Source organism: Patella vulgata, chromosome 3, assembly GCF_932274485.2.
Source record: "Patella vulgata chromosome 3, xgPatVulg1.2, whole genome shotgun sequence".
Taxonomy (NCBI): Eukaryota; Metazoa; Mollusca; class Gastropoda; family Patellidae; genus Patella; species Patella vulgata.
In genome coordinates, this window is record NC_065881.2 from 26,883,416 (window position 1) to 26,907,788 (window position 24,373).

Sequence of the window (24,373 nt, forward strand, 5' to 3'; positions counted from 1 at the left end):
TGACTCTCGTCTGGACATGAATAGACAAATTTCGGCCATGTGTAAAAATATTAATTTTCAGATTTAAAATATTGGAAAAATTAGATCTTTCATTAATAGTGACACGACTAAAATGCTGGTAAACACTATGGTTACATCAAGACTCGACTACTGTAATTCACTTTTGTACAATCTACCTGAAATAAAATCAAACGACTTCCGAAACTTCATAACCAAGACGAAACCAAATGAACATATGACACCAATTCTGAAAGATCTCCATTGGCTTCCAGTCCGTCAACGTATCAATTTTAAAATACTGTCTATTACATATTCTGCTCTAAATGACGATTCTTCACCTCAATACCTTAGAGACCTTCTCAACACCAATAAACCTTGCAGAACCCTTCGATCACAATCAGACAACCTCTTAATTAAGCCTTTTTCAAAAAGCAACTCTGGTGATAGATCTTTCGCCGTCGGTGCTCCGAAGTTATGGAATTCAATATCAAACGAAACCAAAGGCGCAAATTATATTAAAGGTTTAAAAAGTATCTCAAAACAGAACTTTTTTTACAAACACAGCTAGAACCTTATTCAATCAGTTATGATTAAAATCATATATACAACTGATTGAATACGGTTCTAGCTGTGTTTGTGTCAGATTTTTACCATGTGTACTAAATAATGTTCTCCGTTTTTTTGTTTATGTCCTTTTTATGGATTAATGTGCTGTGATTGTTGTAATTTTATATTAGTTGTACTTATGCAAAGCGCCCGATAGCAGCTCACTAAGTTGAATTGTTGGCGCTATATAAATCAATTATTTATTTAATTGTAAGCATCGTAGAGATCGCCAAATTCAGAAATTATCTGAATTGTGAGCATCGTATATTATACAGATCGCCAAATGCAGAAATTTTCTGAATTGTGAACTTTGTATATTATTATACAGATCGCCAAATTCAGAAATTTTCTGAATTGTCGGTTTCGTTGGCCTATATTATACAGATCACCAAATTTAGAAATTTTCTGAATTGCGACATCTGTGCATATTATATAGATCGCCAAATTCAGAAAATTTTCTTTTTATTAGTACAGATAATTAAATATAGAAAATTTCTGAATTTATAATTGCCCCGTTCTACTAAAATAACCATAAAAAGTTATAAATTTACAGTACGTTACCTATTTCCTTTGCTTCATTCCCAAACAAAGTCTTTTTCTTTTTCTTTTTACACAGGCCTATATATTTTGAAGCCGTTAGAAATTCGTGTATATTTATGATTTGTTCGATTTGTTCAACAGTTTCCACTAGAGAAGAGTTTGGCCTGAATCATCATCAGGAAGTCTGGAAATAGACATACCGCCAATAGTAGGCCTTATACTGAATACATTTTATTGTTCCACTAGTTCCAGTATATAATTTTTTTTATATAAAGTGTGCTTTGAGTTGTGTTCTTCCTACTGTGATAGTGTGATTAATATTATTAATAAATTAAGAAAGGAGACCACATAAAACTCATCATTAGTATTATTAGGCACGCTACCATGGACCAAGGAGTTAGGACAGGTTAAATTTTCGCCATTTTTTCGACAATGAATTTTTTTAAAATCGGTTATTATAAGCCGGCTATAGCCTAGGACCTGTAGCAGACGCCCTACATTGATGCTTGCGGTGATGAATTAAAAATGCTGTTAGTATTAGGCTAACCACTACTAGTGGCACCATACCGGTATAGTATAGCCTAGGTTAGTATAGGCCTAGCCATAGGCGTACGGGGCAGGGGGGGGGGGGGCAGCTGCCCCCCTAACTTTCGGGCAAGCTGACTTTTCGTGCATACGGGTAAAGTTAAATAAAAAATTTATTTCATCTACTTGGCAAAATAAAGTGCCCGAAATCTAATAAAACACTAATTTTACGGGCTGGAATAGCAGTAAAACGCGTTTGCCGCCGTCAAATATTCCAAATTTTTTCTTGGGGGGTCCTTACAAGGTCAGCTCCGCTTCTTCGCCGCTCGAAGAAAACCGGCGCCGCTGTCTGTAAACCTGAAATTTTTAGGGCATTTCTAGTTTTGCTTCCCTAACTGTCATCGAGCCTTAATAAAACACTCATTTTACTTAGCTTTAAATTGAATACCACAAATTTGTACTGAGTTAACTATGGATTAAAACATTTTGTCTGGAGCCACTCTACTTTGTGCGACATTTTTCGGGCATCGATTATTATTTGTGAATGCAGTTGCAACAGTCTGATTGGATGGTTGGAATTCAGAATGGGATTTGAGTTACAAAACCATTGGATACTTTTGGAGTTGCTTACACTGGCTAGAATAGCAGAAAACGCATATGCGGTGGTTAAATTTTCAAAATTTTCTCCGTGAGGGTGAGGCCCCCATACCCCGCGACGATTGATTGGTTGTTTGGAATTCGGGTCAGCCAGGTGGGCTATATTGGACCAAGTTGATGTTCCGTCTTCGTGGACTGTAAACGAATGATCTTTTGATTGGAATTCGAGTCAGCCATCTTAATTAGGCTATAATAGACCACTTTGAAGTTGCTTTGTTCACGGGCTGAAATAGCAGGAAAACGTGTTTGCAGCCGTCAAAAATGTACCTCTTTCTTTTCGGTGACATTTTAGACCCTGGCATTAAAAATTTTATCATTACTGATCGTCTGAACCGATTGAATTTCGTGGGAAAAATCAAACCAAACACTCGGTCAACCAAAGAACTCCGAATGCACGGGCCGCTTATATCAAGGTAAAGAAATGTGCAGGACCGTCTCCGATCTAACGATCTCCTTTCATTAACTAACTTTTTTGACTGGAATTACGGGTACGGTAACTACGTTGGGTAAGTATTTTGTTTATATTTTCATGTTTGATGTGACTCCCATTTTTGTGTTATAGGTTTTAATTTTAAATACCCCACCCTAACCCAAATCCTAACCCTAATAGAAAGTAGGAAGTTCCGTGTGGACACAGTACGGACGGCTAACCCGAACCGCTGGTTTTTCGGTGTAAAAGTGATGGAAATACTCAAATAGAGAAGGGAGTCGGATCAAACATGATCGCCGTATTCTGTTATAAAACAGATAATAATTATTTACCCACAACTGCCAGCCAAGAAAGAGATAAATACATAAATGGCTAATAATTCCAGCGAGACAGATGAGAACCAATGTTATGTAGAGCAAGACGGAAGGCATCCGTGAGTAGGACGCCGAAACCAACTTGATTCGGACCATCACCATGGCTAATTCGGACCATAAAAAAAATACTAGAAACTGGGATTTGATTAAGTTTATTTATTATATATTGTGTGTGTAATTACATGTTAAACTAGAATTGCGATACAGTAATGACAGGTTTCACCGCGGGTAGACTAATCACTGGAATTCACATTTACAATCACCGGAATTCACTTCGGAAATCCCTGATTCCTCCTACACAACTAATTTATTTTAAATGTATAATACATTATAATATAATGAATAACTATTTTGATCTCTCCATAGGCCGGATGAAGGCACTGTTGTTAAGTGTATTTATTTGAAAGACTACCAGAATTCATTAAAAATATATGCATCATGATTATGATAACGAAGGGTGCGTCGAATTACCCAATAACTCCAAAATAACACCAAATTACTCCAAAAATGTTGACTGGAAACACAAAATAAAAATTTAGTTGAATTTAAGAAGCCGCTCTGGTTTGTGCTCAAATCGGAGGTTCATGGAGATAACTCGTGTATGTGATAATGCCAAAAGTTATCATCCAATTATTTTAAAATTGATATATGTTGTTTACATTAGTGAGATGAAGAACCCTATTTAATTTCAATAATTTCCGTTTATTACGTCTAGAGTTATGGCCCTTGTTTCACTTTGTTGAACCTTGTGAACGCTCTAATGCCAAAAGTTAACATCAGACCTTTGTGAAATTTATATGCAATATTTAAGTTAGTGAAACGAAGAAGCCTATTGAATTTCAGCAATTTCCGTTTATTACATCTAGAGTTATGGCCCTTGTTTCACTTTATTGAACCTTGTGAACGCTCTAACGCCAAAAATGATCATCCGATCTTTCTGAAATTTATATACATGATTTAAATTAGTGACACGAAGAAGCCTATTGAATTTCAGCAATTTCCGTTTATTACATCTAGAATTATAACCCTTGTTTCACTTTATTGAACCTTGTGAACGCTCTAACTCCAAAAGTTATCATCCGATCTTTCTGAAATTTATATGCATTATTTAAATGAGTGAAACGAAGAAGCCTATTGAATTTCAGCAATTTCCGTTTATTACGTCTAGAGTTATGACCCTTGTTTCACTTTATTGAACCTTTTCAGAAATTATATGCATTATTTAAATTAGTGATATTTTTTTATTGGAAAGAGCATATCATATTCATTGTGTGTACAAATTGTAATGAAGACTCAACAAAAGGAAGTGGGTCAAATGAAGCCATCTTTCGCCGCCAATTTCCCGTCGGTAGTGTTTCTCTTAATCAAAAACTTACATGTAAGTCAGTGCCAGATTAACCATAAGGCAAATAAGGCACATGCCTTAGGACCAGTCAAAAATCCAGGCCACAAAATTAAAATAAAAAAAGTTGTAATCTAGCTGACATTTACAATTCGTGCAAAAATCTTCATCTTAGCCTGACCCAAATTTAAATGCGTTTCGTCGGAACCAAATTGCGAAATATCTTAAGTAATACAGAAACTACACATATTATACACACCAAATTACCAAATAATTATTGTCTAGAGGCTAAACATCAAAGAATATATTTTCAGAAACCAATGTTCCTCGATTAATAACTCGAATATAAATGGATTCAAAGTTACCTTGATTCCACCTCCTAGTAGCACAACAAGTTGTAACCAAAATATTGAGCTGCTAAAGAGGATTTTAATGTGTTTTCTTGATAATGATACACATTTCCCACTAAATAAAATTTAAAAAAAACCCACATACATGTACCAGTTGAAAGTACCACCCGGCATTGGCGGATTACACAAAATTCTCAAATGTAAGCCGCAACACGGGCTCACCATGGATTGAAGGGGCCCCAATGTCCAGGACTGAAAATCCAATGGTAAGGTGACCCACCATAAATAAATATCTCCATATATCTCGACAATTACGCCACAATACTTATATATATGCCAAGCCTCAAATCAGTTCCACACAATTATAGTCACTAAATAAACGATCATGTTGTACTTAATAAGCTATGGCCATTAATCACGTATAAATAATAGACTGAAAACTGGTTCCAAGAGTCGTCCATAACATCCAGACACTTTTGAGTAAAAGATAGGTTACGTGCCCTTGTTTTGAAATTAGTCTCGCTTAACCAGTCTATCGACCATTCTACGTCTGATTGACAGGTCGGGATAATCAAGACTACTTTTTTACGAAACATAACAGAAAGCTAGAACAAGAAATTGAATTTAGAAATAAGCACGTTAGGTAGCTCAACAATCGTTTTAAGAAGCTTGTAAAAGTAAAATGAAACTACTGCTAGTATCATGTTCTTGCCTAACCTGAGTGTTTCAGAGATATTATTTGTACTAAACCAAAAGATGCCGCTCTTAACGGTACAGTTAATGATAAAGCGATTTAAAAAATGAAACGAACGTAATTTCTAAATCTGCTGTAATAACCAAGAAGCTTAATTTTACTGCTATTCAAAATCGTCAACAATAAATTTTTTACGACTGTAATAGTTGATAGATTTGTAGAGAATTGCACGTGCCATGGCTATTTATAGTATCATACTGTCAGAAAGTTGGTCTCGGCACGGCGAATGTGCACGCTTCAGTGGTAGTCTCGAACTATCAGCGGTGGACTGTATTTCTGTGAGTACATGGGCCACCCTACCAATGGAGGGTTCCATTACAAGCACAAGCAGATGAAGTCCTTGGTCCAACCATGCTCACATCGATATTTTGCGCAACTGAGATATTTTTTTGAATGGGGGGTCCCCTGATATGGGGAGCCCTGGGGCCTAGGCCCCACCGTGCCCGTGGTTAATCCAGCACTGTGCACAGATGATTTTTGTGGTAGGAGAAAATCAAGAGTATCCTGACCAAACACACAGTCCGGTACAAACCAGGGATTGAACACATGACTTGCGTATTATAATTTGTAACATGGATGGGAAATCTTCCTTTGTTCTTTTCGTTGAATAAGCAGATTGTTTTCCCTCTAGTACATGTAGATTGGGTGGAGCTTAACCGTGCAACAACTAGACACGTTCAATGTTATTGCACAATTTTGCTGGTTTACACAAGTTTTAGTAGAAATCATATAGAGAAGTGGGTGTGGGTTTTCTGTGCAGTAACAATGCGCGTTGAGCAGGTGTCAATGTCACAAGTCTTTTATAGCACGCTTCATTCGTTAACAGGTGTTTAAAACATCTCGGCCTATGGCCTCTGGTTACACCTGTTAACTCATGAAAGCCGTGCTATAAATATAATATATTAAACCGCTCTGTCACATGCACAGCTGTTGTGCCTGCATGAATTAGAAATTAGATATGGTATAATGTGGAAATTAAGCTTCTCATACATGTATATTTTGGGCGATTTGAGGCGGTCTTAGGATGTCTGTCCAGGGTCTGTTGCGATATCAATATAAAAATCCACAATATACTTCCATTATTGCAATATTTATATTATACGGCTTGAAGACAAAAGGCATCGAAAAGAGGTGGCAAACCCTTCCAACAGATTTCTATGAGAAACATGTACATGTAAATTTAAATCATTGTAAGGTCAAGTTTACATATGTTTCAATAAAATATAATATTCCTTTAAAGAATATTATTAGGGAAAGAGAGATAGAGAAAAGCAATATATTGGATTATTGTCGTATCAAAAAAATTATTGTCAATAAAATTTACATATTCCAATATTGATTTATAAAAGTTATTGTCAAGCTCTAGTTAAACACAAAACTTACTTTAAAGTTACAATTTCATATTTTTAAGTTATATTTTTAAAATGTATTAAAATAAAGCCCTAAAATAGATGGTATCTATAAACAGTCCTACCTTGTTAAAGAATAATCCTATTAATCCTATAATTCACTAAATTGCCAGTTGAGAACTTGGCAAAAATATCATTTTCAACTTCAAATTCAAACGTTTGAAGATAGCTATTCCATGGTGGGGAATAGGAAAACAAGGGAGGTAATTGTGTTATTATTTCCGGTGTGAAGATGTTTAAGTACGTGAGAAAGATAACCTATGATTGATCGTATAATAGTGAGTTGAAAACCTATTGAGCAAAAGACATAGACATAATTATGTTTATCTTTCTTTGAAAATATGAAATTGTAACTTTAATACAGCGCCATTTAATATGGAATTATGTATTACCAATCTGATTTATACTTTGTTTCAATAAAATACAATAATCTTTGAGAGAATATTATTGGAGGAATGGCAAGAATCCAGATATATTGGATTATTGCAGTATTTTCAATGGTAAAAAAAAATATTGTCAATAAAATAAACATATATTGCAATATACTGATTTAATGAAATTATTGCCTAGCCCTAGTGCTGGGATGTATCGGTATTTAATATCACTTTCCTAACTTTCTTCCAGGAAATGGAATAGTCAATATTTAGATGTACAAAGTGCTAATGGGTTAATAAGATTCTAGATTTGGTATCGTATCTGAATCTTCCTTATCCAAATGTACCAAATTTAGATATTGAAATTTGTTCTGAGCAAATGAAAAATTACTTCAAGATTATCCATTGTTGTTGTAAATTTATTTTGTTTCTATATAAAAAAAAGTAACATAGATTAATAGATATATTTTTTATGTGAAATAATTATTTTCAGTTTTTATATGAAATTGACTAAACAGCAAATATATTTGTTTTAAACTTAAAGTTTGTTTTCATAAAATAAAACAAATTCACAATTTAAACAATTTCTAAATAATACAAAAGGCTCCAACAGAGATAACAGTTAAACATCTCAATTAGAAACAGTTAAACATCTCAATTCAAATTTCATTGCTCATCATTAACACTCTCAATTTTATTTAATCATTTCAATTAATTCTCTTGTCCAAATCTGTCCCTTCGATCACAATATGATATTGTCCCATCCCATCTGTCGCAAATCAAAACTCACTGCTGAAAAGTGAAAGTACATTTTAAACTTATTGCTCTCATCCTTGCCCCAGATATTTGTTAATTTACAGGAAACATTAATTAGGGTTTCACAGCTTGTGTGAAACACTATTGTTTTTATTTGGTTTATTTTATATATGAAAGCTTATTGTTTTTGTTAAGATTATTAAGCTTTCATATTTCATATGAAATAACCTTTGGTGTAAATCATCATATTAATAAAGATAGGTTGCCAGGCAACGAAACATACGCCCACAGCAGCTAAATCGTCTGAGCGGTCGACAAGGGTTGTCACATATTTATACCTTTGTAGGACGTAATTGGGGGCCTTTACAAGACAGTTCCATACAGATCAGATTATAATTTTTGTCTTTTGAGGGTTCACAAGGTTTTACAAACTGAAACAAGGGCCTCAACTTTGGAAGTAGTTTACAGAAATTGTTGTAATTCGACAGGCTTTTTCGTTTTAATTTAAATAATGCATATAAATTTCATACAGATCGGTCGATCACTTTTGTCATTCAAACATTTAAGTAAAAGTTTAAACAAGGGTCATAACGCTAGAAATAATTGACGGAAATTGCTGAAATTCAATAGACCTCTGTTTCACAAATTTCAATGATGCATATAAATTTCATACATATCGAATGATAACTTTCATTAATCGAGCATTAACAAGGTTGAACAAAGTGAAACAAGGGCCATAACTCTAGAAGTAATTATTGTAAATTGTTGAAATTCAATAGGCTTCTTCATTTCACTAATTTGAATAATGCATATAAATTTCAGAAAGATCGGATGAAAGCTTTTGGCGTTAGAGCATTCACAAGATTCAACAAAGTGAAACAAGGGCCATAACTCTAGATGTAATGAACGGAAATTGCTGGAATTGAATAGGCTTCTTCGTTTCACTAATTTAAATAATGCAAATAAATTTCAGAAAGATCGGATGATAACTTTTGGCGTTAGAGCGTTCACAAGGTTCAATAAAGTGAAACAAGGGCCATAACTCTAGACGTAATAAACGGAAATTGCTGAAATTCAATAGGCTTCTTCGTATCACTAATTTGAATAATGCATATAAATTTCTGAAAGATCGGTTGATAACTTTTGCCGTTACAGCGTTCACAAGGTTCAATAAAGTGAAACAAGGGTCATAACTCTAGACGTAATGAACGGAAATTGCTGAAATTCAATAGGATTCTTCGTTTCACTAATTTATTAAATAATGCATATAAACTTCACAAAGATCGGATGATAACTTTTGGCGTAATAGCATTCACAAGGTTCAACAAAGTGAAACAAGGGCCATAACTCTAAACGTAATAAACAGAAATTATTGAAATTAAATAGGCTTCTTCATCTCACTAATGTAAACCACATACAATGTATATCAATTTTAAAACAATCAGATAATAGCATTTGGAGTTAGAGCGTTCACAAGAAATTGTGGACGATGGACGGACGGGGGCAATGGCAATATACGTCCACATTTCCATGTGGGTGTATAAAAATGATACGGTCATATAAATATCACAAAATGGTTTCTAACTTGTTTAGTTGCTGGGAAACAGACCATTGGTGCAAAAAAAGTGTCAATTATTATTTGATTTTCATAATTGTTTTACCATGCGATGCCTAATCATTAGGCATCGCATGGTAAAACAATTATGAAAATCAAATAATAATTGCATAAACCTAATTTAACATTTTCATTATAACAGGAAGCAGTGGCGGCGCCAGCCGTCAGTGATTGGAGGGACAAAGTCCAAGGTTAAGGGGGCAAAGGCACGAGCTTTAACTAGGGGTAGGGGGCCTCTCCCAGAAAATTTTGAAAAACAGGTTGCCAGAAGTGCAGCCTGGCAGTATTTCAGTCACTGATCGATGAGATAAAGTGTCAAACGAACGGACTTGAGAATCACGACGAAGCCCACTCAAGAGCGTCAAAGTAGGGAGTCCTCCCTCAGAAAATTTTGAAAAATAGACTGCCGGAAATGCTGTCTTACAGTATTCTGTCAGGCACCGATCGTCGAGATAAATAGATCTGACCAGATACCGTCTGTCGCTTGATCACTAGTTTATCTGACTAGAGAACAAAATGTCAAACGAACGGATTTGCGAACCTCAACGAATTCCCCTTGTGAGCGCCAAAGTAGCAAGTTTATGACTGAGTGGGGATGTGGGATTTATTCACCGTAGAAGGTATTGATTACCGAAATGTATCACAAATACTTTTTTTTTATCTTCTAAAATTATTGGGGGGGGAGGGGGCAAACAGAGGGCAAACCAGATTAATGGGGGGCAAATTCCCCCCCCCCCCTGGCACGGCCACTGACAGGAAGTAATGTCGAGTTTTGAATCGAGGAACATTGGTTTCTGAAAACATATTCTTTGATGTTTAGCCTCTAGTCAATAATTATTTGGTAATTTGGTGTGTATAGTATGTGTAGTTTCCGTATTACTTACGATACATTGTATTTCGCAATTTGGTTCCAACGAAACGCATTTAGATTTTGGTCAGGCTAGGATGACGATTTTTGCGCGAATTGTAAATGTCAGCTAGATTACAATTTTTTTTATTTGAATTTTGTGGCCTGGATTTTTGACTGGTCCTAAGGCATGTGCCTTATTTGCCTAATGGTTAATCCGGCACTGACTTACATGTAAGTGTTTGATAAAGAGAAACACTACCGGCGGGGAAATGGCAACGAAAGATGGCTTCATTTGACCCACTTCCTTTTGTTGAATCTTCATTACAATTTGTACACACAATGAATATGATCAATGATATGCTCTTTTCAATAAAAAAAATATTCTTTTTTCCCTGTCTTGTCTATTGGTGTCGTAAATCAATGCGATCTTTTTGGTTGTGGCAGAGTGACCCTATTCTGAAGTGAAGGATACTGGATGGTTGAAGACCCAAAACAGCAACCTGGAAGTTTATTTGAATAGTGTTTGACTCGTGTTTACACATCTCGTAAAATATGGTTCTTGCAGTGATCGACATTCGTCAAAAATCAACTCCGGTCGGTTATTATGTCGTAATGTTACGGCCTTCGTAGATATGACTCTCTGCATCACGGTCTCCCTGTTATTTATCACTGACCGACTTCAAATTAGGTTTGATGTACAGGTAGTTTCATTTGTGTGGAATAATACTGCCTAAGTTCTGGTCACTTGTGTTAGTTAATCTAGCACTATGTTTTTAAGTCTTTATGCTTAAATCTATGATATTGCATTACTCTTTTAACACTTGGTGTTGATTGTTGTTGTCTTTGTTCAGTACACTTTGTAGGGTTGGCGATAATGGAAAAAAATATTGTGATAATAATTTATCAAATATCGCGATAACCGATATTATCATGATAATTTATTATATGTGTGTCTTAAGAAGTCAAATTTTGAATTATTGTTGCTGCCATAATGGAGAATTGCTCTAGACCAGCTGGTACTTAATAATGCTATTTTTACTGATGAATTTAATTATATCAATAGAATGTCATAGGTAATTATATAGCATTGTAATTTGTATTATCAATATTGGGACAATAATTATCATATTGCGATAATTTTGGTTATCACGATATACCGGTTTTCAGTATTTTTTAGTAAGTCCAATATGATACCAAAAAAACGGTGTATCGCCCAACCCTAACACTTTAACTTTTAATTGTATCAAAAAGTTGTTTTTCACTTTACTTCCAGGTAAAAGATATGGCTGTTAATAGTCTTAAACCATACTGTATTTTGAAAGCTCTGCACTTACTGATTACACCTGGAAATTCAAGTAATTGTATAGAAAATTTTCATTATACACCATTAATCTGTTTTATTGAAACAATTTTTAATACTCCGACATTCAAATGTGGTTGTATATTATTGTCACCCCCGTATATCTGTCTGTCGGGTGCTCTACATGTTCAATAAGACTAAATTGAAAATAAACAGGCTTCTTCAGTTCCGAAACAAAAATACTTGCATGTACTATATATCAATTAAATTTATACACAGTGTTTATCTTCATAAGACGAAGAAGCCTGTTCATTTTCAACAATTTCCCAAATTTACTGTCAAAGTTATTGCCCTTGAACAATTTGTTCAATCTTGTGGCTGCTCCAGAGGGTAAAGTTATCATTTGATTAACTCAAAATTTTAGTGTTTTTGTTCCTAAGACAATTTCTTAATTGTTGTTGTTATGGTACTTGATTAATTTGAAAATTTTTCAGTGCTATTAGCTTGGAACTTGGCGTATGTATTTCTTATAGCCTAAGGGCGGCAACTATTGATTTTGGTGCATGCCCGACCCCCAGGGCAGGGCCACGCCCAATTTTTGCGTTTAGCGCCCGAAGGCCAAATTCTGAATGGATTATCTTGGAACTTTGTATACATATTCCTTATACCCCAAGGATGACAACTATTGATGTTGGGGCATGATCCCCCCCCCCCTTTCGGCGGTGCCACACCCACGTTTTTATGATAATTTGTCTGTAAATGATATACAGTTTGCAATTTGGATCTAATTCAGAATGATCCAGCATAGGGTTGTACCTATTTACTTTGATCCATGTCCAACCCCCAGGTGCAGAGCCACGCCCAATTTTTGTGCTTTTTTGTCTACAGGCAGGAATACTAAATGGATCATCTTGGAACTTAGTATATTTATTCCTTATACTGTAACTGTAAGGATAGCAACAATTTATTTTGGTGCATGTCCCGTCCTCCAGGGGTGTGGTATCACACCCACTTTTTTGTTATTTTTTATCTGTAAATAGTCTACAAGTTGCAGTAATTTACAGATTTTTGTTAAAATTCAGCATCAATTATTTCAATAATAATGGTACTTATTTATATTGTTCTATATCAAACCCCCAGGGACCAAGCCACTCCCAAACGTTCTATTTATCGTCTACAGGCTACAATTCTGCAATTCCATATACCGTAAAGACAGCATGGGTATACAATGTTTTTTCCGTTATTTGTACTATTTTGTGAAAATAGCCCAGATCCTTAATTACCAGAACATGTATCTTTCATTCCTATTATCTTTTAATGTTTATTTGATTAACTTTTTCCTTTTTTATCATTTAACAGATAAAGTCAACTTGGAGGCTGTACTAAGGAATAATATTAAAAATTTGCATGATTATATAGAAGAGAATCCACCTCTGCTCTATTCTTGGGAAAGTAGTACATTTTCATCGCATATCAAAGATACCAGTTTGAGTTGGGAATTTTCAGCAAAATGTCTAAAACTCCTAGATCTCTTACAGATATCCTTTAAACGAGCTGAACAAGAATTTTGCAGTAAAAAAACAAGTAAAAATCTTACACCAAATCAAGCACCACCATTATCCCCAGATACATTAAGTTTTGAACAACAGAAAAATATTTTAACAGCATTACAGTTTATAGTGTGTCTTACAATCTGTCCAAACTTACAAGAAGGAGTGGGTCTTCCACTGACAGTGAGAACTGAATTTCTTGGCATTTTAGCCACTTTTGTGTCTGAAACAAACAGCAATCCAGAAACAAAAACAAATTTTCAAGAATCACATTGTAAACTTTTGTTATGTGCTAATGTTTTGATATCTTGTCTTGACATTCCTTCTATTGGTGTTCTCATTCTATCAAGACATCTAAATGATTTGCTGGTCATTATTTTGCAATTACGGTTTGGACAACAAATATCAAATAATTCCTTAAAAAAGGAACCAAATGTAGGAGAATTATCAGCAAACAATCCAAACAAGGTACCAGATGATGAAAAATTAGATGAATCAAAAAGCCATTCACCTGATATTGACAAATTATTCACTTTAAAATCTAATGAATTTTGTGATGCAGCATTAAAAAGGATAACAAATGATATCCGTCCATCGATGTTTGTGAAAGAATTGTTGTTACTACAAGGTGGACCCAGAACAAAAAAGGTAAAACATGTTGAATTAATAGGGTTTTTGTTAGGATTTATTTATTTATTTTTTTCTTTCCTTTTCCTATATTATATTAATATCCCCCGCCTTTCGAAGAAAGCAGGGGACTATTAAAATGAAATGAAATGGGGTTTAAAACATCCTACTGTTCTGATCCGACTGGGCTAATGAAGACGGGCATACGCCATGCAGTGTGCAACAAGGGAAATTTTGCCCGGGCAGCAGCCTTATGGCTTACTCGTCTTATAGAATTTCAACTGCCAAGGGATCTTTTACATGGACGCCAATGTATACATGGGACCTCAGATTTTGCTTCAGATTAAGTCAGAGTGATGAAACTTGGTGTAAAGTTTCATGACATCAATACCTTGACTCAGTTCGATAACAAGCGTTTTCGGCTCAGATTAATCATAGTGATAAGCCATTTGGTTGGTGTCAAGACTTTAAAGCTCAACAACTTTAATTCTAATTGAGTGAGAATGATGAAACTTGGGGTATATCTTACATTAGTACCTTGACTAAGTTCCATAATGCACATGATAACTTTGTTTCCAATTGAGTGAGAGTGGAGAAACTTGGTGTATACCGTTAGTTTCATTACATCAAACTCGGAGCATAGTTTTCAGTACATGAATACCTTGACATCAGATCGATGTGAATTATATGTAATTAGTCATTAGACAAAAAGTTACAATCCGATATTAAAATGTTACAGTTTCTAATAGCCAATATCTGGGCAAACTGATATATATATACACAATTTCAGAATTTTGATTTTTATACGCCAACATTTTCATGTGGACGTATGTTGTCGTCACCCCCGTCCATCCGTCCGTCCACAATTTGTTTGTGGACACTCTACAGGTCACAATTTTTATCTGATTTCAACGAAACTTGAAATATAGATCTATCTCTCAACGATCTCGGTTCCTTTCGATATTGGCATGTATCGGATCGAAACTTCATGGATTATGGCCCCCGATTGTACGAAAAATCACGTTTTTAGCTTGTGGACACTCTAGAGGTCACAAATTTGAATAGTGTAAAAATATTGTATATCGAGATTGTGGACCCTCTAGACTAGAGTCGACAGTTTTTATCAGAATGGGATGAAACTTTAAATATATGTTTTTATCATAAAGATCTTGGTTCCTTTTGATAATCACACATATCTGAACGTAACTTGCTGGATTGTGGTTCCTGATTGGTCGAAAAAACGCATTTTTAGCTTGTAGACTCTCAATAGGTCACAATTTTTTATACGCCCACATTTAAGTGTGGTCGTATATTGTCGTCGCCCCCGTCGGTCCGGCGTCCACAATTGCTTGTGGACGCTCTAGAGGCTAAAGTTAATATCCGATTGACTTTAAATTTATACACAGTGTTTAAGATCATATCATGAGACGAAGAAGCCTATTGATTTTCAGCGATTTCCGATAATTACTGCCAGAGTTATGGCCCTTTATCACTTCAAAAAATCTTGTGGATGCTCTAGAGGCCATAGTTAATATCCGATTGATCTTAAATTTATACACAGTGATTAAGGTCATGAGACGAAGAAGCCTATTGATTTTCAGCGATTTCCAATAATTACTACCAGAGTTATGGCCCTTGATCACTTCAAAAAATCTTGTGGACGCTCTAGAGGCCAAAGTTAATAACCGATTGACATTAATTAATACACAGTGTTTAAGGTCATGAGACGAAGAAGCCTATTGATTTTTAGCAATATAATTACTGCCAGAGTTATGGCCCTTGATCACTTCAAAAATCTTGTGGACGCTCTAGATGCCAAAGTTAATATCCAATTGACTTTAAATTTATACACAGTGTTTAAGGTCATGAGACGAAAAAGCCTATTGATTTTCAGCGATTTCCGATAATTACTACCAGAGTTATGGCCCTTGATCACTTAAAAGAATCTTGTGGACGCTCTAGAGGCCAAAGTTCATATCCGATTGACTTTAAATTTATACACAGTGTTTAATCTCATGAGACGAAGAATCCTGTTGATTTTCACTGATTTTCGATAATTAGTAAAAAGAACAATCCTATTGCATTTAAGCAATTTCCGTTTATTACGTCTAGAATTATGGCTCTTTTCACTTTACTGAACCTTGTGAACGCTCCAACACCGAAAGTTGTCGTCGGATCTTTGTGAAATTATATGCATTATTTAGATTAGTGAAACCACGAAGCCTATTGAATTTCATAATTTACAATAATAACTTCTAGAGTTATGGCCTTTGTTTCACTTTGTTAAACCTTGTTAATGCTCGATTGATGAAAGTTATCATCCAATATGTATGAAATTTATATGCATCATTTAAATTTGTGAAACAGAGGTCTATTGAATTTCAGCAATTTCTGTCAATAATTTCTAGAGTTATGGCGAATTGTGAACCTTTGAAGGACAAAAGTGATCATGTGATCTGTATGAAATTTATATGCATTATTTAAAATAGTAAAAAGAAAAAGCCTGTCAAATTTCAACAATTTCTGTAGATTACTTCCAGAGTTGAGATCCTTGTTTCAGTTTGTAGAACCTTTTAAACCCTCAAATGACAAAATTTATAATCTGATCTGTATGGAACTTTCTTGTAAAGGCTCCCAATTACCTACAAAGGAATAAATATGAGACAACCCTTGTCGACCGCTCGGACGATTTAGCTGCTGTGGGTGTATGTTTCGTTGTCTGGCAACCTATCTTCTGTCATGAGATTATGTAACATCGATTCTATTACAGCCAGGATTTCTACCACCTGCTCCAGCATGGTTACGTAATGTTTGTGGAAGTCTATTTAGTGATATATTGCTAAAACCTAATGGTGTATTTCATATTATACATGGTGTTGTGTTAAATGAAGGTTTGTATATTATTTGAAATAGCAAATCTTGTTAATAAATCTACATTAATTAATCCAGTAAACTGGCTAAACTACACTCTCAGAGTTACACATTTAGTCAAAATGTTTACATTCTTAGCAACTGGTCACTTGCTTTTTGTGCCCATTTTTATTCTAGACTACTCGAATATTAGAATGGGACCCAGTTACTTGGTCCCACAGAAAGTTTAATGCTGTAATACATGTATGTTGTGTGATAAACCGGTGACCGGGTCCCACATAATGAATGAATGATATGGGCTTTAAGTTATAGTTTTCTGCGATCGGGCTTATGAAGAAGTGCATACATATACATGCCAACTATTCCGATTTTGTCGGAATCATTCTGATTTTCTGAGTCTAATTCTGAATTCTGATTTTACTCTTTATAATTCCATTTTTTAAAATTTATTGGAAGAAATTTATTATATTTCATTCCTGACCTTTTTGATTGATAAAATCCCTCTCGTTTTATTTTTACATTGACGACTGTCTCGGCATTCTCGCTGTTTGTTGTGAATCTGATGGCGATACTGTTTATCGTAGTATGAGTCGGTAAAACAACGAAAATAGTCGAGAACATGTGTCATGTTTTCCTTATTATTATTAATATAAAATGGAATAAGCTATTATGTCTGGACTAATCAAGATCAAAATGTCATGTGCTTATTTCCGTCATTTGCCGTGTCTAATTTGCATAATTCACGGTAAAATGACGGAAATAGCCGAAAACATGTCTCCAGTTTTCTCGATTATTATTAATATAAAATGGAATAAGCTAATATGTCTGGACTAATCGAGATTAAAATGTCATGTGGTTATTTCGTCATAGGCCGTGCCTAATTTGCATACTTCGCGGATATTATTTGCTTCATGGATATTATTTGCTACGCGGAGCCATTCTCGCATACACTCGTACAGTACACGGCACAGAGTAAAAATACACAGAGTGGCGACTGCTTCATTTGCATACAAAGTAGGTCGGGCACTGCATCTTGGGGTTTGTCTGTAATGTCACTAAACATCACAGAGTAAAAATAACCAAATCTCTTTAATTTCGTAGTTTTATAGTATATTCGGTAACAAAACTACTGAGAATCATCACATACAATCATATGTTAGTTGTGTGTGTGTTTCGCGAATTTATAAAACATGATTCATATTTTTAAAACATGGATAAACGCAGCGTGGGACGGCCCGGACTGAAGTGAAAGATGGCAATAATTGTGATGGTTTACAAATTGGTCTAGACTGTAAATTATTGTCAATTTTTAAAGGTTTTTATTAACTTTAAAACTAATCCACCAAATACTTGTAGTTTCGATTTCTAGATTTGAAAGTAATTTCCATACACCTTAAAATGGGCCATTTGAAAATGTTAAAGTGCAACGTCCTCTTTTGGATAAGGCCTAGCTATTTTACTCAACATCAACATGACTTATTTTTCTCCCAAAGAAGAATTCCTTTGTCTTCTAGAGTTTATAACAAATTCTAATGGTTTTCTGATAATTACTTCATGAGTTGTTACTCTTAATCAGATTTTGGTGTATTATAAATGTTTCATTACCGAAAAAAGTAAAAATATGCGACAACACTTGTTGACTCCCCGTACGATTTAGCTGCTGTGGGCGTATGTTTCGCTGCCTGGCAACCTATCATTAGAACATCTGATACCACATACTATTTATTTGTAAAATTCACATAGCTAATCAAATAACACACTATTTATGGATAACAATTACTATGGTTTATTTCACTGTGACGTTTCAACAAGATTTCACAAGTCGTTATCAAGCATATAACACAAAATTCGGGGGGTTTTTTTTGGGTTTTCTTTGTGTTATAGCTTGATAACGACTTGTGAAATCTTGTTGAAACGTCGCAGTGAAATAAACCAATAGTAATTGTTATCCATAAATAGTGTGTTATTTGACATTGTTCCAATTACTAAATGCCATTTCTAAAATGTATTCACATAGCTAACAATTTTTTGCTGCAAATTTATAAAATGTTAATTGTTGTGAAGGATATTTTATATTCTATAAATCAATTGATGATTTTGAAATTAACATTGTTATTTGATATGGATTGATGATGTGAAATTGAAATTGCTACTAAAAGTAAAAATGAGTTTTGTTTTCTCAGCTAATTTACAGTTGCCACAATCAGCTTTATCTGAATGGAGGAAATTTGATGCAGTTGCTAAGATTATTGCCCACTGTCCAATGAAGTCAACATCTCGTGATGGATATTTTAAAATTATAAGTCCGCAGGTAAAGTTAAACTTTTGCCTCCATTTACTTCCTGGATTATGGATCCTGATTACACAAAAAATCGCTTTTTTTTTCAGCTAGTTATCTGCCCATCTCTTGCAAAATGTGGGTGTATCTTGCATGGCAACCGCTTGTTGATAAACTTTTAGGATGTCATTCAGTACACCCTACTTAACCAGAAACCATCAAAAAAACTTTTCTTACAACTTTTTGGGGTGTTGGCCCCATTTTTTCATAAATTGACCGATCTACAAAGGATTTACTCAAAATAAATCAAAATTAATGTTTCCTATAAATTAACAAATATCTGGGAAAAGGATCAGAGCAATAAGTTTAAAATGTACTTTCACTTTTCAGCAGTGAGTTTTGATTTGCGACAGATGGGACAATGTCATAATATTGTGATGGATGGGACAGATTTGGATAAGAGAATTAATTGAAATGATTAAGTAAATTGGGAGTGTATTTGCACATATCAGACTGTAACTTCCTGGATTGTGGACCTGATTGTATGAAAAATCACGTTTTTAGCTTGTGACCCATCTAGAGGTCACAATTTTTATTTGATTTTAAAAACCGTTCAACTATAACTGTTGCTCCATAATTACGATTGAGTTTGAATTCCGTGAAAATCAGACCCAGACTGTTTGACAAAATGGAAGCTCCCCTTTATGCAGATAAATCAAGGTTATGGACCCTCTAGGAGGTCACAATTTTTATCAGATTTTGATGAAACTTAAAATATAGGTTTATATCCCAAAGATTTTAGTTCTTTTTGTTATTGACGCATTGCAGACCATGGGTGTAAAACTGTTATATTCCCCATCACAAACTGCAAGAAACATAGGAGCCATCTTTGTCTCACATTTTTCAATGGAAAATCATGTTAATAATATTTGTAAGAATGGTCATTATAATCTGTATCAGTAGAATACATAAATATTTATCTATTGATGCTACTACAACTTTAATTCAATCTCTTGTTACATGTATTTCACGTCTTGATTGCTTAAACTCCCTGTTAACTGGTCTACCGGTTAAGCTACTTTCAAAACTACAAAAACTGCAAAATTCTGCAGCACGTCTGGTTACTGGTGTGGGTTATGAGGAATTCTTTATACCCTTCACTGGCTTCCTGTATCATTCAGAATTGATTTTAAAATATTGGTAATCACATACAAATGTCTTAATGGTTTAGCACCTCCATACTTATCCGAATTGATAAAAATCTGCACTCCAGTGAGAAACACAAGTTCTTCTAGTGATGGGAGGTTGGATGGCCGAATGGTTAGCACGTGCGTGCTGTATCATAAGGAGTGTCATTGAGTCAACTGGCGTGGTTTCAAATCTCCGGTTGTACGTGACAAGGAGTAGGGTCCCCTGTCCAACCTCATTGGTTTTCTCCGGGTCCTCCGGTTTCCTCCCACTGCTAAAGACCCCTAAGTGCAAGCAAATTATTGAAATAAAATTAAACCATATGTTAGTCCCGAAATGACCTAGTTTGTGTCGAGTGGATGTTAAACCCCATTTCTCTCTCTCTCTTCTAGTGATGATTTACTGTAAATACAGCCTCGAGCCAGACTAGCATCCTATGGCGAGAGGGCCTTTTCATTTTATGCATCGTTACTTTGAAACAAATTACCGTATTTTATTCGGAAATCACCTTCTATCATTACATTCAAATCGCACTTGAAAACTCATTTATTCAAACAGGCTTTTTACTGATTTTACACATCTGACTGTTTTATGTAGTTAAAGTTTTTATATTGTCGTTCTCTTTTTACTGTTTTTAGGAACTGTTTTTTTTTATTTTGTTATTTTTATAACTTTTCTTTTTTATCATAAATTATCATAAATTGTGAGAGCATTACATTACTGCAGCTCTATCAGTGTGAGGGAAGATACGATTTCTGTTCACTTATAAAAAGGAATTCTACCCATTAAGTTGAATTAATGCTAGCTAAAATAAAATTTGAAAAATGGCTCAATTTCTGGATTTGCCGTTGGCGATTTACAACTATCGTTTGAGTTTGATTTTGATGATAGAACCGACATGTCTGTAGATTAAAATTAGGTCAGTCATGTCAATATACTTAAAATACTTATTACTATTGATACGGATAACCAATTTACGCAAAATGTTTTTTTTTTTTTTTAAAATAATTTAGCATTATATAACAGTTGTCATACTAATTATTATAATTTTAATTCTTTGTATTTTATTTTTAGGGAAATATATATTATTTAACTCTCGTAGTCTCGAGATATTTGTTGCAAGGACCGACAAACGTAAGGCCTACTTTTTAGGCCTTGATTTGATATTTACATTGATGAAAATATAGCCTACAAAATAAAAATGAAGTTGCTCAATAGGCTACATAACGATTTGAAGGAATAATAAAAATATTCAAAAGGGAAATAAAAACAAAACAATTGTTTGACTTTGAGTCAAAATGTAGCTTCCAGGCCTTAGGCCTTTAAAACATGACTACATCATAATCATAGCCTATCACTATAGTATCAGTGAGTATCAGTAACTACTTTTACTGTAGCCTACTCTTTAGAGAATATTTTTTTATTGGTCAATCTTCTGAGTAGAAAATAATATGTCAAAGCAGAATTCTTCTCGTAACAATGATGTAAGCTACCAAGCAAACCAATGCTGAGAACAATGATAGTGAAAACTGTTGTCTTATTTTTTAAAATTATGTAGTTGCTATGGCAATCACCCAAAGTCCATAATATTTCACTACAATAACATGGACAAGAGCATTTTTGATGAAAAAATTGACCAAAATCACGTTGACAAAATGGAATTTTTGAGAAAACCTAGGTAATTTGGAGTTGCTGGGGAAACCAGAGTAATTGTCACACAAATGTGAAAATTAAAACATTATTAGCCTTAAAGTTGTATTTCATGAATTTACACCTACAGTTTTGATAGTTTTGATATGAAATGAAATATGGCATCACAAAAAACACCAAAAATGACTTTTTCAAAGTGTTGAAAAACCTTTCTTCCGCGAAAAGTCAAAAATTGCAACTTTGAGCCTCAATAAAAAAAAAAAATTTCATCCGATTTTGAATCTGTAAAAAGTTTTGTGAGAAGAATGAAGAGATCTACATGGAAAGCTAATAAAATCATATGTATAACCATAATCTCAAAATCACCTTTTCCACCTAATATTATATTATCTGATCAGATGAACTCACCATGAGGAATCCCATGTTCAAATGTGCCATAAATGCAAAAATGTAAAAATATCGAAAATGAAATTTCAATAACTGAATACACATTATTAGAATTGACATTAGATCAGCTATCTAAATATGAAAACCGTTTTTTAAAAATCTGTAAAAATAAAACAATAATAAAGGATTTTCCAAAATTGAACGAATTTTTGCCTTTTTATACGCCCACATTAAAATGTGGTCGTATATTGTCGTCGCCCCCATCAGTCCGTCCGGTGTCCACAATTACTTGTGGACGCTCTAGAGGCTAAAGTTAATATCCAATTGACTTTAAATTTATTCCCAGTGCTTAAGGTCATGTGACGAAGAAGCCTATTGATTTTCAGCGATTTCCGATAATTACTGCCAGAGTTATGGCCCTTAATCACTTCAAAAAATCTTGTGGACACTCTAGAGGCTAAAGTTAATATCCGATTGACTTTAAATTTATACAAAGTTTTTAAGGTCATGAGACGAAGAAGCCTATTGATTTTCCGCAATTTCCGATAATTACTACCAGAGTTATGGCCCTTAATCACTTCAAAATATTTTGTGAATGCTCTGTGACGAAGAAGCCTATTGATTTTCAATGATATCAATGATACCTTGATTGCTTTGAAATGTCATATGATGCTCTAGAGGCTTATGTTATCATCCGATTGACTTCAGATTGATACACAGAGTTAAGGTCTTGAGACGAACAAGTTTATTGATTTTCAATGAATCGGCTAAATCCATGATATTAAATGTTTCTTATGCTAAACGTTAGCATGAGGCAGAACTTTATAAAAACCAAACAAATTTTAATGATTTTCTGATAATTACTTAATGAGTTGTTTCTCTTAATAATATTTTAGTGTATTATAAATGTTTCATTACTGAAAAAAGTAAAAATATGTGACAAACTCTTGTTGACTGCCCGGACGATTTAGCTGCTGTGAGCGTATGTTTAGTTACCTGGCAACCTATCTTTTCGATTTTCGGTCCCTTTTTTCTTTTATTCCAGTTATTTCAAAGTCTACTTGGATGTCTGTGGAGAACTCTGCCGAAGGGACTCTCGATAGAGAAAGTTTAAGAAAAATCGCTGGAGCAGTTTTCGAGATAACGGTGTCAAAAAACGCTCCCTATCAGAAAATACTTGATTTTCAGCATGCCATATTTTGCTACCTGGTCTTAGTATCCGTATGAATTGGGTATCACATGGCAGTGCATTCCTCGGGCCACTCAGCGATACCTTAATTTTTTCAATCCGTTGATATCGGAAGGAGAAATCATGTTTTTGTAAAAAGTATCCAAATTTTAAAAAAAAAAAATTCAAAATATCGGACATTATTTTGACTACTTCCGGTTTACAGATCGTTGTTGGAATATTTTTTTATCGATCGATTGGACCAGATGGCTTTATTTTGCAGAAGTTTCAGAAACATCGATTGATTCATTAAAAAAAATATAAGGGTGCGATAAATCTGAATGAAACTTATATGGCTGGAATCGGATGGCCATCACTCCATCGGGTATCCAAAAATATAGGTCAAATTTAAAATTTTTGAAAAATGACAAAATTGTATCTTAAACAACATTTTTTCATTTTACGAACGTTAAAAGTCAACGACGAAGTTTCGAAATTTAGAAATTTTCAACTGCTATCTTCTCAGAAAAGACACAGGGTTTCCAAAAATGTCATTTGTTTGAAAATTGGTAAAGAATTAACGAAACAACGGCCGTTTTTTAACTTTTTGGCACCATACCAAATTCGGCCACTTCCGGTCTGCGCAGAAGTTTCAAAAATAGTTTATGGAGTAACCACCACATGGTTTCACGATAGAAAATTAGATCCCAGATTGGTATCCCTTACAGGGACTGAGAAATAAGGGTCCATGGTAAATAATAATATTAATTTT

General features: G+C 34.4%; 1 protein-coding gene across 3 annotated transcripts in view; it reads left to right on the forward strand.

Moving 5' to 3' along the window:
- Nucleotides 1-2,313: 2,313 nt before the first annotated feature.
- LOC126816897 (transport and Golgi organization protein 6 homolog) overlaps nucleotides 2,314-24,373 on the forward strand; it is a 146,182-nt gene continuing 124,122 nt past the window's right edge. For all 3 annotated transcript variants that reach the window (XM_050543700.2, XM_050543702.2, XM_050543703.2), the window contains exons 1-5: nucleotides 2,314-2,834; nucleotides 11,856-11,937; nucleotides 13,242-14,080; nucleotides 16,830-16,950; nucleotides 19,114-19,241. In XM_050543700.2, the coding sequence (XP_050399657.1) occupies nucleotides 11,865-11,937; nucleotides 13,242-14,080; nucleotides 16,830-16,950; nucleotides 19,114-19,241 (1,161 nt within the window). In that variant the 5' untranslated portion in view covers nucleotides 2,314-2,834; nucleotides 11,856-11,864. The remainder of the gene's footprint in view (nucleotides 2,835-11,855; nucleotides 11,938-13,241; nucleotides 14,081-16,829; nucleotides 16,951-19,113; nucleotides 19,242-24,373) is intronic.